This window comes from Notolabrus celidotus, chromosome 6, assembly GCF_009762535.1.
Source record: "Notolabrus celidotus isolate fNotCel1 chromosome 6, fNotCel1.pri, whole genome shotgun sequence".
NCBI classification, from domain to species: domain Eukaryota; kingdom Metazoa; phylum Chordata; class Actinopteri; order Labriformes; family Labridae; genus Notolabrus; species Notolabrus celidotus.
Genome location: NC_048277.1, coordinates 25,512,122 through 25,530,760, shown reverse-complemented (window position 1 = coordinate 25,530,760; position 18,639 = coordinate 25,512,122). Strand labels below are relative to the sequence as shown.

The 18,639-nt window shown below is 40.4% G+C and overlaps 1 protein-coding gene and 1 long non-coding RNA gene across 3 annotated transcripts in view; one reads left to right on the top strand and one right to left on the bottom strand.

Annotated features, from left to right (window-relative positions):
• Positions 1–1,757: 1,757 nt before the first annotated feature.
• Positions 1,758–8,020, bottom strand: LOC117814420. Of its 2 annotated transcripts, XR_004631575.1 has the most exons (4): positions 7,935–8,020; positions 2,304–2,375; positions 2,078–2,150; positions 1,758–1,998 (listed from the first exon to the last, which is right to left on the bottom strand). It is a non-coding gene; the product is annotated as an uncharacterized LOC117814420 (long non-coding RNA). The 2 variants fall into 2 exon arrangements; XR_004631574.1 differs by having other exon boundaries at positions 2,078–2,375.
• A 7,437-nt stretch (positions 8,021–15,457) lies between these two features.
• LOC117814419 (LHFPL tetraspan subfamily member 3 protein-like) overlaps positions 15,458–18,639 on the top strand; it is a 33,355-nt gene continuing 30,173 nt past the window's right edge. The window contains exon 1 of the mRNA XM_034685732.1: positions 15,458–16,801. Coding sequence (XP_034541623.1) covers positions 16,375–16,801 — 427 coding nt within the window. The 5' untranslated portion in view covers positions 15,458–16,374. The remainder of the gene's footprint in view (positions 16,802–18,639) is intronic.

The following is an 18,639-nucleotide window of genomic DNA, read 5'->3' as shown; positions in this document are numbered from 1 at the left end:
TTATAAATAAATTCTGATTGATTGATTGATAGAGAAGGAAAGCAGACCAAGAACTCCACCATCATCAGGATGTGAGATGAATATCACCTTTTGGTCTCCATGGTAAATTAATTCATGTCTGCATATTTTGGATGTCTTACTCTTACTTTGTGTTGTGCAGCTGACAGGGATATATTACCCTGCAGTCAAATAACACAGATTTACTGTGTTACTACTACTGTAATAGTAGCTAACGGTGGGTCCTTCCACCCACTGTTATGGGGAATGCAAGATCTATCTATGATAAGGTGGACGAACTAACCCAGCACCAGAGGGAGTACTGGCAGAGTAGCATCATGCTAACAGAGCTAACACCGGACACGAACGCCACATTGGAAGGATTTCAGTGATGATTTCTGTGGGCGGACAGGATACAGGAGAGCAAGACTGAACTAACTGGTGAAGAAGGCCAGCTCAGTCCTGGATCCTATGGAGGTGGTGGCTGAGGAGAATTATGGCCAAGCTGTCGTCTCTGATGAACATTTCTTTTCTATATACTGTACACCTTTTTGTTTGCTGCTGTGACTCCATGAATTTCCCCACTGTGGGACGAATAAAGGAGTATCTTATCTTATCTTATCTTATCTTAATACTAACTTTATGTCTACACTCAGAGACACAATCAATCTGTTCAAAAACACAGAACGTTTTGATTTCATTCTGCAGATGTGACTCCTTCGTCATCTTTAAACTTACCACCTCATATTTGCTGTTGCTGAAGATCAGGTATTTGCAGCAATGCTCCGCAGTTTGATGCTTCTTTCATGTTTTCCTGTTAGTATGAATCATTGTGTCTGATTAACATTAAATAATCTATATGCAACTCTGTTTTTGTGTTTGGCTTTTTTTGATGATTTGAAAAAAGAAAGGTAAGATGGGGAGAGATGCACCCTTTAAAAGCATTGTCTTCTCAAAAACAAACAAAAAACAGCATTGTAGTACTTCAATATAAATTAATTTTAACTTGTGAATTCAAAACTCAGTTTTGGGCCTCTGGTGTTACTCTAGTAACACTCTAGAGGGCATATGAGGTTCCAATTTTAGGGGTGTTGCACAAAGAAAAAGAAAATATCTAAATATCTTTTCCACCAAATATTTAAATAAAAATCCATCAATCACATTCATAGGCTGTACTGTGTTGGTGAAATGATTCAATCACTTCAGTGTTCTTATCTTTGAGGTAAGATGTTACCCATGCAGCTTACTCTTTAACTATCAGTACACTTACTAGTTTCACATTGTTTTAAAGGTATTGGAGCAAACACAAAAGGCTTTCACTTTTGTTGTAAGTTAATAGAGTTAAAACCTTTTGTCAGGGTATGTGGACTGTCAGTGCTGCTGCCATACCTTACAAAAACAGTAGTTTTCTTAAAACTATTGAATAAATGAAACAGCACCAAAGTTACGCCTCAAGCGCACATACATTATATGTTCAAGACCAAAGTGCTGTGATGTTCCCTTTTTGACCTTGCTGCATATGTAGTTCAACAGGAAATGGAACTTTCACAGTAATGGTCTCTTGGAGAGAATAATCTTCTCTTAACAGGAAACTTAAGAGGCGGACTTCAGTGTGACTGGTGTCATATGTGTTGATACTGAGTGACATATATTGTGTGAAATGAAGAGATATAAAATATAGAATAATTATAGTTTAATGGTGATAAAACAAACAGTCACAACAAGAGAGACAGCAATTGAAAACACAAGTGCATAAAATAGAATAAAATAAAATAAGTCATTTTAGACATGAGTGACTGTTTTCTCAGAGAAGTGCATCACAGGAGACTGATGATAGCAATGTTTACATAATCTATACAGAAAGTGGTCAATCAATAGCCTGAACAACTTTCTTGACCCACATAAGTCAGGAAACACATTTTGCATTATGCAGTAACATCCAGTGAACTCTTCTTTTTGTTCCTGTTACACGTTGGCGTTTATTGCATCATCCAGGTCAGTCTATAATAGACACCACAATAAATTAAAGATAATCTTTCAAGTCTGGAAATCATAAAGATAGAAAAAAATCTTTACATACCTCCATGTTGCCATATACGGGATCATTGGCATAAATTTCTTGTGAATCTACGTTATCATAGTTATTTACTTTTCTGAGAACAGAACAGAGAAGACATAGATTAAGGTTTTATCATTTTAATTCCTGAAACCAAAGGTTCAACATAACAACACAACCAGAGAGAGAGAGTAGCTTCAGTTTCTTGTTTAAGGTGAATAATAATTGAAACATTTTAGTTGCAGCGTACTGAGAGGGCCCCACATCTTTCTCAACCGTCATGGTGCTCAAATGAGTTCTTGCCACATCCTTAGGTCTCCCCCTGTTGGCAGAGTAATGTTTCTCAATTAAGGCCCTTAAAAAACATCACACAACCACTGAAACTCAACCCAAACTGCAGGCTAAGGTGCTTGTACTTTCACAAGACACATTTCCACTGCATATCGATAAACACACAATGTTAAAAAAGTGTAAATAATTTTGAAATGTTTTGATGATTCTTGAGTTCTGTAGCTGAAAAGAGTAACATAAAATGTACAATGTTCTTTGCAAAAATAATTTCAGGCATGTAGGTGAAAGTAGCTTTGAGGGGCTGGCCTTTCAAGTCTCTAGGGGAGGCTATGGAGCAATATGGCCCAAAAACAACGAATTGCTAAATTGTACGCCATGACTGACTTTGGGACAAATGTTGGCGAGTTTTGGTCCACGTTGAGGCATTCAAATTGGTCTTTGAAGCAGCGGAAGAATCCTAGCCATCCTTCGGGATACAATAGGGCCTCGCCGCCACTGCGTGTCAGTGCTCGGGCCCTAAATATTATATTCCATTTCTACCAACTCGGTGCTGCTAATCACTACACACTGCCCCTTTAAGTCATGCAGAATAGATTTGATGACAAATCGTAGAGTTTTGGAACAACTTCCAACAAATTCCTGGCTTGACTGTTTGTTTTTGAAGGCTTTGAAGATCTTGCAGAAAATTCTGCTAATTCGCTAAGATGGTCTAAACACAAACAAACATTGAGATACACATAGGCACACTCACACACACTCACACATTAAGAAAATTCTGACACCAGCCAGTATCAAAAAACACACTCTCCAGCCACTATTCAACAGCCCCTCTTATTGTGTCGATTTTTCTCCCTCCCCAGCTTTCATTAGAGTGTTTCATCTTTGTTTACTGGAGGAGTTTTTTCTCAGAGGCTCGGGGAGGCAAAGTGTTGGCGGTGGCTCAGTTAGATCTGCGGCCATGGATGAAAAGCACCAGTGGGGGAAAACAAGGGCATTTTTTAAATAAAGAACACTGCCATGTAATTACAATGAAAATACTAAAATATGAGTCCTCCTGACAGTGAGGGAAAGTGCCAATGTCAGCATTGTGATGGTAAACAGTCTGCAAGGGAGTGTTTGTGTGACTCTGTGGGGGTCACCTCTGCAATACATGAGCCTGAGTTTCTACTCGGAAACAAAAAGTCTGGAAACTTCCTCACAATCCTACGGGTCCTTTCAGGCTGAGAGCAGCCACACAGCAGGCTGTTAGTTATTTACCATCAACTTTCCCACAAGGCAATTTGGAGGATGAGGGGGGGGGGGGGCAAAGCACAAATGACAAGCTTCTGCCAAAGAGTATCACTGAACGGTTGTACTTACAAAACAGACATTTGAGTACTATAAGATGAAATGAAACAGAAGCTAAACACAGAAGTTAGTTCAGCCCAGTGTCAGGGTTGGAGCTATTCCCATCATTTCCAAATTTGATTAATTTACAATAATCATTAGTCATTTATTTATGTTAAACATTATAAATGAATATGCTCGTTATTATCTGGAGACAGAAAAAAATAAGTCAGTTTTTATGTCATGCATGTAATTGACGTTACATGCATCGCCTGAAGCCCTGCAGCTGCAGTTATCTTCCTCTGACCCTCCCCTGCTGGACCCGTTCACTGAGACTGTGGCTTCATCTCAGTCAAACCTCTGCAACATGCATGTAAATAAAGCTAAGAAACTGTTGTCAGGCAGGCAGATTTCTTTAAAACCCCCACAAACACATTTGATTTAAGCTTAGAACCTTTAACTTTATGTGTTAAATTCCTCCATTTGAAACCCCAGTTGCAGTTTAGTTTAAACTCTGTCTTCATTAATCAGGGAAACTCGGGCTGTTTTCGAAACCGCCTACTTTACTATGTGTTTATGTCACTTCATGTCAGTATGTAGTATGTGAACGAAAGCGAAATCTGCAGTATGCCAAAACTACCTGGATGTCGTACTGATTCGGGAAAATTTCTCAGTATGCATCGGACTAGTCTCCCTCATGTATAGTTTCCCAATTTTCATCCATTTAAAATGCAAAACATCACACGTTTCATTACATTTTGACTTGGCGTCTGAAACTTAAGTTTAAAATTAAATTAATGAGCAAGAAAGAGAGAAACAGATCAACAACAGTATGAGGAGGTAGAAATATTGTTAGGATTAGCTAAACAAGGACAGTCTACAGTCTACCATGGCCCAGTCTCAATGTCCTCCCTGAGCCCTTCTTGACTTAAGTGACGTCAGCTGGAAAGTGATAGAGGGAAGTAGGCTGTAAGGGCTCAAACTGTAGAACTGGGAATGGGACAGCACTTTGGGACGTCTCACGTGACCTGCATGTCGTCACCAGTTCACCTTAGCGATATTAGGAATTGTTATTGCACAATTTTTACTTTCCTCAAATTCAAGGCGCTTAATTGAGATTGGTTTACTTGCAGGAAGAAGGATTACTCTCTTTACTGGATCTTACTTTTACGTATGTTTACTGCTGATGATGGCAAACTTGACAATCCAGTCTGTAGAGCGCCCTTACTCCAGTGCACACAAACTTTCTAAGCCCACACCCGAGCAGGCAAGCGATCAATACAACAGAGACTGCATAACAACCCGAGACAAGAATTAACGAGCACTCACATAGATGACAACAGATGAGGAGCTATACTGTAATAGTTTCAGCATTCCTGACATACTGAAAAACATGGAGGCAATGATAGTACTGAGCTGTTGTTCTATTTTAAGATTGTACTTAATGACTAAATTGTAAAAGCCTGTACAGCAGAGTGAAATATGTAAGACTCTACAAATCAGCAGATGATCAAAACCACTTAGTTCTGCAATCTTTCATTGCAACACACAATGTAACACTGTGTAAGGAGTTTCTGTGGTGAAGTGAGCTTCTGTGAAATGGTCGCATGGCAGCAGGGGATCATAAACGAGCATTTTATACGCTATGATGAATATAAGAGCACTTTTGGCCATAATTAAAAGTAACAAGTAAACAAGAAGAGAAACTTTGAAACCCATAATCACAAGTTTCTGATAAAAGAAACATCATCAGGGGAAAAGAAGAAGAGTGCACAGACAGAAGGAGAGAGAGACGGAGGAGACATTTATCAAGAGTGGCGCCATTTAGGGTCAAAATATCAAAAAGAAATGTGTGCAGTCCCAATTCACAACTCAACAACGACTCGCAACTTCACAACTTCTGTGCACACAGAGAAACATTCACACAAGCACATGCATGGGCACATACACAAATGGTGTGTGCCCAGAAAACAACAACCTCACAATGACCCAAGCTTATCTCAACATACCCAGGCTTTCTGTCTTTGGCATTCACTCACTCTTTCTCACTTGAACATATAAACATACACACACGGACACACACACTACACTAAACACAAGCCAATCTTTCATCCTAAAATTCATGGAGGCAAATCTCTCTCATCCTCTACCAACCATTCTTTCCCTTCAACTCTCACAGGCACTGTTCCCCCTCTGTCCCAGCCTTGCCTCTGAAATCTGCCTGTTTTTTCTGGCAAGCGGGGACTGATTCACTGTCGTCTCAGCACACTGCTTCCTTTCTTTTCTCTGGCCTTGTAATGGTCCACTGGCTTTTTTCTAAAATAATCTAGTCTCACTCGAGAAAGCCTCAAGCAAGTGTGACAATACGTTTCTCAAAAGCTGAATAAAGGCATGAGCAACTCAGGGTCCTAGGATAACCGGACAGGTGGGATGAAAAAGGCAAAAAATCTTGTAGAATTCTGCTATATTGTAACAACTTCAAGTCATTGTGATGATCTGCTCTGTGTCATTGGTCAACATCGTGCAATAGGGCCTACAGCATGACTGGTCCCTTATTGTAATCACTGCCGTACTCAACGTTCAAGTTTTTTTTCCGACTTTCTTCAATGTCCAGGAGTTAAATTAGAAAACCAGAAAAGCCGATTGCAAGTTCATCTTCAAAGTAAGTGTTTGGCTCTCATTGTTTTTTATTGTACAGTGACACAACCCTTGATTCGCACGACATGTTAACATGATCAAAATACACTGTGTTAGCTGCTAAAGGGGAAGACTGAGCTGATATATAAACTCTACACACATCACCGTGTCCACCAAGTGATCGTAGGTATTTCCAGTTTCACAGAATGCAAAACTGAGATGCAGAAATGTCAAAAATTGAGAACATATCGGTGATGTAGTAATATATTCGGATTAGCTGATCAGTGCGCTGCAGGCGGAGGAGCACGTCTGGGTTGTGTCCGCAAATAGTGCAAAAACGAACAGGCTTTCTGGTGGCAAAGTAAAGTGCTGAAAAAAATCCCAGTAGAGTGTGTACCAAAACTGAGGATCAGAATCAAGCGACAACCTCAGGTCTAAAAATATGAGTCCAATGCGGAAGTGCTAAAAACTGTAGTTCATCAAGGATCCGCTTGAGGCTGGCTCCGGAAGTATCGGAAATCACATACACACCAATTCAAAAAAGCCGATCTTTACAGCAGAAATAAACATGTTTACAGCCTGGTACAAAAGACAAGTGTAGTCTGGATAGCTCATTTCTCAATCGGCACACACTGTACGGGGGGTGAATTTCTTCACGCGGCAATTTCGAAGATATTGAGATTGCGAGTCTTCCAATGAGAGGCACAGCTGACTTGATTGACAGGCAGGAACACTGTAGCTGTTGGCTAGGAGGCTCAAAGCCCGCCTCTTTACGTCACAGTCGCTCGACAGCAGCAATATGGCCGCCGCCAACGATTGGCCTCAAACAGCACTTCAGAAACAGATGGGTGACGTCACGGACACTAAGTGCCAATTTTATACAGTCTATGGTCAGAATCCTTCAAAATTTGCTAAATTACGAGGCAGAAATGACCCAGTCTGCAGAAACAGTAGCCTAGCTTGCGTTTCCCATTACAGCGATGAGCTGATCAGCACTTTATTACTAGAGATATAAAACATATACAACCCCACTTCAAAAACACTGAAATATGTCTTTAAAATCACTAAAACACAATTAAGTATCTCTGTTCCACTCTATTTATAGAAATATGTTAAATTATTGTACATGTCTGTTTAAGCACTTTATATTTGATGATAGAGAATGAGTCATCATGAACTACAATCCTCTGGCCCGGCTGTACCAAAGTCTAATGTTAGGCTATACTGATCCTTGGTGGTCAGATGAAGTACTGCAATAACTGAAAGTCAAGCTCTGTTTTTCTGTGTCACCTGTGGTATTCTCAGTAGTAGAGAGGTAGAGGTAAGAGAGAAATGTCTGATGGAACAATTAATAAACATTTGTTAACATGTTAAGTGTTTACGATGTACTTGAAGTTGAAGTATCCTGTACAGGATTGTAGATGGAAACTACAATATAAAGCAATATAATAATGTTTGGGGCTATTGCTCCTTTATTAAAAATATGATCTTAGTCCTATATAAACTGTGTTAGAAACATTCCAGTACTTTTGAGACTTCTGGTCAATACAATTCATATTCATTGATTCCTTTCTTTGTTGATACAACTGTAACATCTCTGTGTTTGTTCAGTCATTTTATTTCCTACCTGCATGTTTCATGTCTCATGGTTCCTGTTTTATTTTGTACTTCCCTTGTCTGCCCTTACAGATCTCTTTACTACCAGCCCTCTTGTTTTTCCCAAGTCTGTGAACCAATTTCTATGTCCCAGGGAATTACCCATAGTTCATAGCATTGTGAGTGAAACACATGATTCCCAGGGGAAGCCCGTGAGCATGGAAGAGTAAATGAATGGCGTAACATCAAATTAAAAAAAAAAATACGATGGTAAACAAGAAGCATGAAAGGTGCAACCAATTTTGGCGTTACCTAACAGTTCGCCTGTAAGATAAATGTAGAAACAGCCTTAATCAGCCTAAATATATCTATCTTTACATATGTATACAGTATAATTGATATATCTATAGTTCTGTATTTATTATATTTATATATTTTGTGGTTAAGCAGTCTGTGCAGCAAGAGCCTGGATCACATGGCAGTCAGTCCATCCCTTAAGCGCCTTGAATTTGAGGAAAGTAAAAATTGTGCAGTAAAAGTTCCTAATGGTGAGCTACATGACGTCATGCAGGTTACGTGAGAAGTCTCAAAGTGCTGTCCCATTCCCAGTTCTACAGTTTGAGCCCTTACAGCCTCCTGCCCTCAATCACTTTCCAGGTGATGTTAATTAAGTCAAGAAGGGCTCAGGGCTCAGGGAGGACATTGGGCCTCTGATTACCCTAATGTGTCTCACCTGTGTCTAATTGTCTCTACTCTCCAAGTGTATGGAGTCTCACGGTGTTCCCTTCCTTCTGTGCCAGTTGGTCTTGCACCTCAGTGTCAGCGGTCCAGCATTCCTCTCTGTGATAAGTCTAGTGTGAGACCAGTTTAGTGTATTTTGACTCTTCTTTTCTTGCCTTACAACTTTGGATACCTCTGTCTGTGTTTATGGATCTCTGGTGTGTTGACCTACTTTCTGATAACAGACTATAAACTTTAATCTTGGCTTAAGTCTTGCATTTGAGCCCTGTCCTGAGGATTGAATCACAAAATAATCCAAAATTGCAGCCACAGTGGTGATACAGCACTTTTACTAGTTTTACTCACTTATGTACAATCATTATCATGAATTTGACTTACAAGTTGATAGACACTGTTTTTCTACCTTATATTACAGTGTAGAAACTCAGTAGGCAGACAAAGCACATTACACATGTTAATTGCAATATATTGAACACACCTGCGTTTTTCCATATTAGCCCTGTCATAAACTGTACTTTAAGAAAGAAAGTAGACTTTTAAAAGTCTGGTATGAAATGTTTCGTGACACCGTCAAGTATTTACCTGCATTAAGTCGATTACAGGTAAATATTAGCTACACACTTTTGATACCTATGTTCAGAGCTGTGGGAAGTGGCTTTAAGTTGGGGGTGCTGTAGTAAGAGGTGCAATTTTTTTTTCTTTTTGCATTTAGGTTACTTATGCAACTGATAGGCTATGGCGCACATACATTTTATCTGTATTTATCTGGTTTGAATACAAGCTTTCAAGAGAACTTTTCATTATAAATTCACAAATTGCAACTTCCATACCCCGTTGTACAGCAAAGAGCACACAAGCCAAACCTGGTACACCATGGACAGTGTGATACATAGACATAGCCTCATTGATGTCACCCATTGGTTTCTAAAGCGAAGTTTTGAAGCCTACGGTGGACGCCATGTTGGAAAACCTGACTGAATCTAACTTTGGGTCGACCTAACTACAGGCACAGAGTCGAGACGGGCCATAACACTCTGTTGCCATTTGCCATTGGCTTAATTTCTCAAGACTAGAGGTTGCTGTTTTTTCGAAACAAAGCCCCGGCCTGGTTTTGAACATGCAACTAGCTTGCTGTGAGGCAGAAGCTCTAACCATTGCACAAAATTCATCCACCTTGTGGAATTGGTTGTTTGAATGTTGTTGAACTTCAAGAACATTCTGCAGATTTTCTTTTGCAATTCAATACATGTAACTACAACAAAGAGAATGATTTCAACATGAGCTTTTTTCCATAGCTACCATAATTTAAGAGCGTTTCTTTCTTGGTTTATGACCCCTTCACAGCTTTATGTGTTCCCCATTCAAATCAGTAATTTGAAATGGGATATAAGAAATGTCCCTCAATATTATCTAATTCAGTTAATAAAATTATACTGTATGGCAGGGGTTCTCAAACTTTTTGGAGCCAGGGACCCCTTACAGGTGAGAAAATTGTCCATGGACCCCCTCATTATTGTTACACAGATTAAGCACATTAGTGATGTGTCATGATCAAAAGCTGCGGCTCTGAGAGACGACGCTTTATAATGAATCAGAAGAGCTGGTTCGCATAGAGAGAGTGGCTCCCAGTTTTTTCCTTTCACTACCTAGCTCTCACAGTGCTCAGCCCCAGCTCTGCTCACAGCAGAACTTTGTTTTGATTGGTCAGCATGGCGACCAATATATAGGAGGAGGATATAGGTGATGGAGGGGAGGCTGTGTATCGTGGTTTCATCTGTGCCTTCTGAGAGGGTTAGGGTTAGGGTTCTTCTCAAAGACGGCAAATTCACACTGAGAGGAGAAATCGGATCAGCCCATCTGAGGCATCTGATTTTTCTCAATGCCAACCTGCACTAAGGACATTAATATGTTTGCTTGTGTTTGATTCTAGTTCTGTTTCTTTGCTTGAGTTTGGTTCTGATTCTGTTTGCTTGAGTTTGGTTCTGATTCTGTTTGCTTGAGTTTGGTTCTGATTCTGTTTGCTTGAGTTTGTTTCTGGTTCTGTTTGCTTGACTTGGTTCTTGTTCTGTTTGCTTGACTTGGTTCTGGTTCTGTTTGCTTGAGTTTGCTTCTGGTTCTGTTTGCTTGAGTTTGGTTCTGGTTCTGTTTGCTTGAGTTTGGTTCTGGTTCTGTTTGCTTGAGTTTGCTTCTGGTTCTGTTTGCTTGAGTTTGGTTCTTGTTTCTGTTTACTTGAGTTTGGTTCTGGTTCTGTTTGCTTGAATTGGTTCTTGTTCTCTTTGCTTGACTTGGTTCTGGTTCTTTTTGCTTGAGTTTGGTTCTGGGTCTGTTTGCTTGATTTGGTTCTGGTTCTGGTTCTGTTTGCTTGAGTTGGTTCTGGTTCTGTTTGCTTGAGTTTGGTTCTGGTTCTGTTTGCATGAATTTGGTGCTGGTTCTGTTTGCTCGACTTGGTTCTGGTTCTGGTTCTGTTTGCTGGAGTTTGCTTCTGGGTCTGTTTGCTTGAATTGGTTCTGGTTCTGCTTGCTTGAGTTGGTTCGGGTTCTGTTTGCTTGAGTTTGGTTCTGGTTCTGTTTGCTTGACTTGGTTCTGGTTCTGGTTGATTGAATTTGGTTCTGGTTCTGTTTGCTTGAGTCGGTTCTGGTTCTTTTTGCTTGAGTCTGGTTCTGGTTCTGTTTGCTTGAGTTTGGATCTGGTTCTGTTTGCTTGACTTGGTTCTGATTCTGTTTGCTTGAGTTTGGTTCTGATTCTGTTTGCTTGAATTTGGTTCTGATTCTGTTTGCTTGAATTTGGTTCTGGTTCTGTTTGCTTGACTTGGTTCTGGTTCTGTTTGCTTGACTTGGTTCTGGTTCTGTTTGCTTGAGTTTAGTTCTGGTTCTGTTTGCATGAGTTTGGTTCTGTTTCTTTTTGCTTAAGTTTAGTTCTGGTTCTAACCCTAACCTTAATCATAACCCTAATCCTTTCCCTAATCATAACCCTAATCCTAACCCTAATCATAACCCTAACCCTAATCACAATCCTAACCCTAATCATAACCCTAACCCTAATCCTAACCCTAACCCTAACCCTTTCCCTAATCATAACCCTAATCCTAACCCTAATCACAATCCTAACCCTAATCATAACCCTAACCCTAATCCTAACCCTAATCATAACCCTAACCCTAATCCTAACCCTAACCCTAATCATAACCCTAAGCCTAATCACAATCCTAACCCTAATCATAACCCTAACCCTAACCCTAATCATAACCCTAACCCTAATCACAATCCTAACCCTAATCACAACCCTAACCCTAACCCTAGTCATAACCCTAACCCTAATCACAACCCTAACCCTAATCACAACCCTAACCCTAACCCTAATCACAACCCTAACCCTTATCACAACCCTAACCCTAATCATAACCATAACCCTAATCACAACCCTAACCCTTATCACAACCCTAACCCTAATCATAACCATAACCCTAATCACAACCCTAACCCTAATCACAACCCTAATCACAACCCTAATCACAACCCTAATCATAACCCTAACCCTAATCACAACCCCAACCCTAACCCTCATCATAACCATAACCCTTATCACAACCCTAACCCTAATCACAATCCTAACCCTAATCACAACCCTAACCCTAATAACCCTAACCCTAATCACAATCCTAACCCTAATCACAACCCTAACCCTAGTCATATCCCTAACCCTAATCACAACCCTAACCCTAATCACAATCCTAACCCTAATCACAACCTTTACCCTTGTCATAACCCTAACCCTAAACACAACCCTAACCCGAACCCTAATCATAACCCTAACCCTAACCCTAATCACAATCCTAACCCTGATCACAACCCTAACCCTAATCATAACCCTAACCCTAATCACAATCCTAACCCTAATCACAACCCTAACCCTAACCTTAGTCATAACCCTAACCCTAATCACAACCCTAACCCTAATCACAAACCTAACCCTAATCACAACCCTAACCCTAATCATAACCCTAAACCTAATCACAACTCTAACCCTTACCCTAACCCTAACCATATCCCCGACTCCTTATCACAACCCTAACCCTAATCACAAACCTAACCCTAACCCTCATCACAACCCTAACCAGAACCCTAATCACAAACCCTGATTCTGTTCAGTGGATATGTTTGCAGCTTTTTGTTAATTTGTACAATAAAAAAGTTTGATTAAAATACTAAACAAAGGTAAGAATGGTTTTGTAACAGAATAAATTCCCAAAATTGGGCAAAATTGATTACATGATGCATGTTGTTTTTTTCAAGGGTATAAGTGTTGTGCATAGTCTCTTTGTGAATATGGAGGCAAACCAAATGACGTAATACAAATTGTGCACTGCCACTTGTCACTCAAATGATTAGACTCCATTCAAAATGCATTGAACTCTTACAGTGAATCCTCTGAGCCCTAATCCATCAGAAACTGTCTTCATGCAGAGTAGCCACCAAGGGAGCAAAATATGGACAATGCATCAAACTAAAAAAATAAGCCCATAAAGCGATTTAAAGCGCTTAAGGTCAGCATCAAACATTAAGAATACTCTTGTTATCCTGGTAAAAAAACAAAAAAAACAAGGATTTAACAGTTTACCCATGATAAGCAAATTAATGACACGTTTATGATGTCCCTGCTTAATTACACAATGCACAGTGGTCATAGGCAGATCATAAAGTCAAGATAAAGAAATTAAACATATTTTAAAAGACATAAAAATCCCCTTAAAGAACTTTAAAAGAATATAATTATTTTAAAATGTATTTCTAAAGACAGTTAAAATAAAATAAGGTCAAATAAAATTCAGATAAAATCTGTGAAGGCTCTGATAAAAGTATGTTTTAAGAAGGGATTTAAAAGAGCTCACTGACTCAGCAGACCTGATTATGATGAACATGATTGATTATGTTAAGTTGCTTTTTCTGTGGCAGAATTTAGTTATTTTATGATGAATCAATGACTTTTATGTGCATGACGCTAATAAAAAACAAACTTGTATCCAATTATCTCATGAAGAAGGTGTGTGAACATAAAAATTGACCAAATTATCATCACAAGGGTAAATAGCTTACTGGATATTTACTTTACAAATGTTATCCCCTAGGTTTGAATGATAATATTCATGGCATGTTATCCTCTGAGTTCTTGTATTCTAGAGAAATGTTAATGTTACATGCATGATGCATAGATTGTAGTTCGTGTGATTACACTTTTTTGAATGCTTTATGAAAACCCCATATTTGAAATCTCCTGTAATGAGGTCAATGGAAAATTGGGAGCACGTGAAAAAAAAAGTCCAGAGGAACCGAAACGTCGTGTTTAATGCTAATAAATGGTGATACTTAGCAAGTACTTTTTGACCGGGGTGGCCCATAAGGCTCTCACATTGGCAGGGGTGGCCAGTGCATTTACAAATAAATAACATTTACCCTTTCTTCACAACCTACTTTCATTAAAGTATTAAACAGATGTAATATTTCTTTTGACTTAAAAAAAACCAACATGGTGGTGCCGTGTTAATTTATCAACCTCACTTCATAAAAAATAAATAAATCAAAGTTTAAAATAAAATAAACAAAAATCTATGTCATGTAAAACTATTGTATTTATATGTAGGGCTTTCCAGTGTACATTAAAAAAAGTTTTAACATTAATTTTAATGAAAACTGAGTGAGTTATCCTCATTGAACCATGATCTGTGAGGATTAAAGAACACCAATGGACAAAATCTTGATTTAAATGGTTAGTAATGGAGTTAAAAATTACATTTAAAAAAAAATGTGTATTGGGATTTTTTGGGGTTCTGACACTTTCGGATAATTGAATATTATTGCTGTTCCAGAGAAACAAACATAATAGGAGGATTAAGGACTTACAAAAGATGTTTTTTCAAAGTCACATTTGAGGGCACTAATTTAGTAATCTACTCTCAGCTTTTTAACTCATCCCAAATTATAGATTTGAACGGAAACCCCACCTCTGACAAGGCAAATAGCCAATCTCACAAAGACAAAAGTAACAACACCTCAAACGTTACCAAACGAGAGAAAACAGAGGCACCAAGTCAAGCACCAACGGGTGTGACAATCTTCTTAGTGGCTCTTCACCCCTAGAAACAAGAGATCCCTAATACTAAAATGTACTTTACACAATTTGTGAAGGCCAATATCTGAATAACAAGTCTAAAGTTGAGACCACAAAAGACATTTCACTGCAGTCATCTGATTTAAAATGCAAAATAATGGAATTCTAAATATGTGGTAAAAATGTGATAAGTATTGAAATTCTGTGTGATCAATCAGAAAATCAGAAAAATTGATAGTTTAACAGCTCTACTTTAAACATTTTGGGACATTGTCCATTATACAAGCTCTTAAAAGAACCACAACACATCCTATGAAGTGCTTTCTTCAGCAAATTTCTGCAATTTGTGAACACTTTTTAAACATCAAATTACAAAAATTGTCACAATTTCTAGTAGCACCCTTGTCCAAAAAGCCTCTGTAAGTGATTTGTGTGTTGAATAAACTGTAGTTTGAATAAACTGCCTGCCTGCCTGCCTGCCTGCCTGCCCGCCTGCCTTCCTGCCAGCCTGCCTGCTGATAGTTTAGGATTTTGGGGTGGCCCCTGTTGGATTTCAAGGGGTGCCAGTGCCACCCTCTGTACACGCCACTGAGTGTAGTGTACGAGATTTTCTCTTTCCTCCCTTGTTGCCACCCCTGCCATTGTGACCACTCACTGCTTTCATGTATGTAGTGCATTCAGCCTGTGATGTCGCGTGCAGTGTTATATAGTGTTGCATAACCTCCTGGCAGCGAGCAGTATTGGCTGTATCCCTCACACAGCGTGCAGCATATACGGACTGCTCATTGGATGTTGAGACGGGGACAGTCATCCTGATACAAAATCTAATGCAGTCCGCTTTTATTGCACATAAATGTAAGCTGTTTTGTGCATATTTGCGATCGCGTTGATAATTCAGTGGATGTTGACGCAGCGTTATCCGGAAGGGAGTTTGCACAGATAGACATCACGGGCTGCCTCTTTCTGCGTCTGCCGTCTGTGCCCCGCCCTCTCTGACTCCCAGCAGCATCACCGGCAGCTGCTGTCAGAAACCAGAGAATAGATTCACCGTTTACCGATCCTGACGGCGGGCGTAGTGTTTTCTGACTGCTTATGGTAGAAGGTTGTATGCATTTGTGAGTACATGGATAATCTTACAATGCGACTCCTTATTTTGCAATAGCATAAGCCTGCTTGTTGAAGCCTGTTGTCTTCATTCTGACTTGATACATTTGCGTCGTATAGTGTGAATAATACATCTCTGTTCGAGGTTTTCCAAGGACATCAGTGAGCGACACGGTGCGGCAGAGATGAGCACGTCTCACGGCTACACCGAGCAAGTGGGAGGAAACCTGTTTCTGCAGCTGTAGTCATTGAGTTTTTCCAGACTTCTCAGACGCATCCTGGGTTCAAAGCTCTCTCTGCTTCAGCTCCTCGCTCGGTTCAGCGCCTGGCTTTAGGCTGCAACGTCATGAGTTGATCGCGCCTGACAGATGTTGCAGTTGCACAGGCGTATACACTCTCCTCTTGTTCTCGCTGTTTTTGGGGATGATTCTGTGAAAAAACGGTGCGTGTCATAAATGTGCAATCCCAGCTTTGTGCTCGTGCTGATCGGAACCTTCATTTAGATTTCGGGATTGCGTAAAATGATACCTGGATCTGCCGCATCAATGCTACCGTCTGCAGAAGCTGCGAAACTGTACCAGACCAATTACGTCCGCAACTCCCGTGTCATCGGACTTTTGTGGGCCATCTTCACTATCCTGTTTGGTATGGTGAACGTGACCATCTTCTCTCAGCCCTATTGGATCGGAGATGGCATTGATACGCCGCAGGCCGGCTACTTCGGCCTCTTTCACTACTGCGTCGGAGACGGACACTCCAGAGAGCTGGCCTGTCAGGGCAGCTTCACTGAGTTCGCCGCTATCCCCTCCAGTGCGTTCAAGGCCGCCTCCTTCTTCATTGGGATGTCCATGATGCTGGTTGTCACCTGCATCGGCTGCTTCAGTCTCTTCTTTATGCTCAGCACCTCCACCGTGTACAAGATCTGTGGCTGGATGCAAGCATTATCGGGTAAGTCAGGAGGGGGCAGGGACTTTGAAAAGAGGGGAGAGGATAGATTTACACTGTAATGTGATTTAAATGCAGGGAGAGCAGGTACCAATAGAACTTATAAGAATCAAATTTTTTCACTCATGCTATTTTTTGGACATGCTACACACATAGTATATACATACAATCATGCACACACATGCAGTGAACATGCTAAGGGAGAGATGTCAGAGTGAAGATGCTGCCATCAACCAGCGTACCCCAAGCAGTTGGGGGTTCGGTACGTTGCTCAAGGGCACCTCGGCAGTGCACAGGCAAGTGATCCAGCACCTCTCCAGCCACCAGTCCACTTGCCAAACTTTGTCCATGCTGGTACTCGAACCGGCGACTCTTCGGTTCTTAAGCCAAGTCCCTATGGACTGAGCTACATTAAAACAGTTTTAATATTAAATACAAAAGAGAATCCAAACGAAAAGCAATCATAGTTTGAATAGATCCTTTGCAATGAGTGTCTTTGGCCTACATTCTTTCCATTGAGGGTCTTTGTTGATGTATATATTTTTAAAACATTAAATAAAATAACATTGTCTAACAAATAGATTAGATACCTTTCTCGTCAATGAGAGCAGGCAATGGTAAAGATAAGCTAACAATGTCCAAAATCTCCCCTGTTCTGCTGTCAGCCAGCACTGCTGAGCAGGCAGTGCTGAAGTGATGCTGGGGACATGATGGACATTACTGCCTCATTAGCAGTCTAACTGTTACTACCTTACTGAGCTACAGGTGTAGTCACCAGGAGGTACAAAATTGGGAAAAACAGAGCTGCTGTATTGGATTGGAATTCCATATAAGCTGTAACCCTGAGTGAAGGTGTGGCACTAAATTAAAAGAGGTCTACAGATGCATTCCTTGTGAGTATCCTGTGTTTTTAAATTCTGGTGCGAAACAGCTCTTGTTACCAGAAGAAATGCGATGTAGTGCCTTCAATTTTAAATCAGCGCTTGCTTTACATAACAATGAAATGACATCATTGTGCAGCCAAACTACTCCTATGCTTCTTTGTTTGTCATCATAACAATCTTATTACACTAGCATTATGCACGTGGAAGTGGCTCAAACCACCATACAGAGTGTATCTTTTTTCATTATTGGTCAACATAATGCACCACTGTGATTTTATAATGTAATGCAGCAGGATGGTAAACTTTTATATGGACATTCAAATGTGTAAAGACAATAATTTGTGAACAATGCTTGTACTTCAACACCTTGGAGATGCAGCTAAATATTGTATGAACTGTCATTCTTTTCAGTCTCCAGATGCATGCTGGGTTCGTGCACTAGTTTGTGCATCAGCCTTCACAGTGTTGGAAGTTGTTTAAATGTTTTAGAGGTCAGTGGTCCGGCTGCTGGCAGAGTTTTGTCTCTGTTTCTGAGGGCTAATGTCATCCAGTGTGAGTGGAGGCCTCCATCATCTGAAAGGGGTCTAAGCGTTGCCAAACATCGGTCCACTCAGCTGCACCGCTGGTCATAACGGCCGGCTTGATGTTTGCAACCAAGGCAAATGAGGTGGGGAGGGATTTTATTTTGGAACAACTCCAGCTCAGTGTGTTATGTTGGGCTGCATTAATGCAACAGGCCTGTCTAATGAGGAGACCGCCGGGGCTTTGTGCCTCTGTAGCTGAGACATGAAAGAAAAAGCCAAGAGGAGAGACCCTGACCACAGAGAGCTGGCACAGAGAGGCCTAATGAGCGATCCTGGCTGCTTAGTGCTTACTGGCCCTGTGGAGGACAGGTGGCCCACTGGCATCTGTAATGGGCCCCTTACTGTCAGCTGATGTTTGGATTGGAAGGTACAA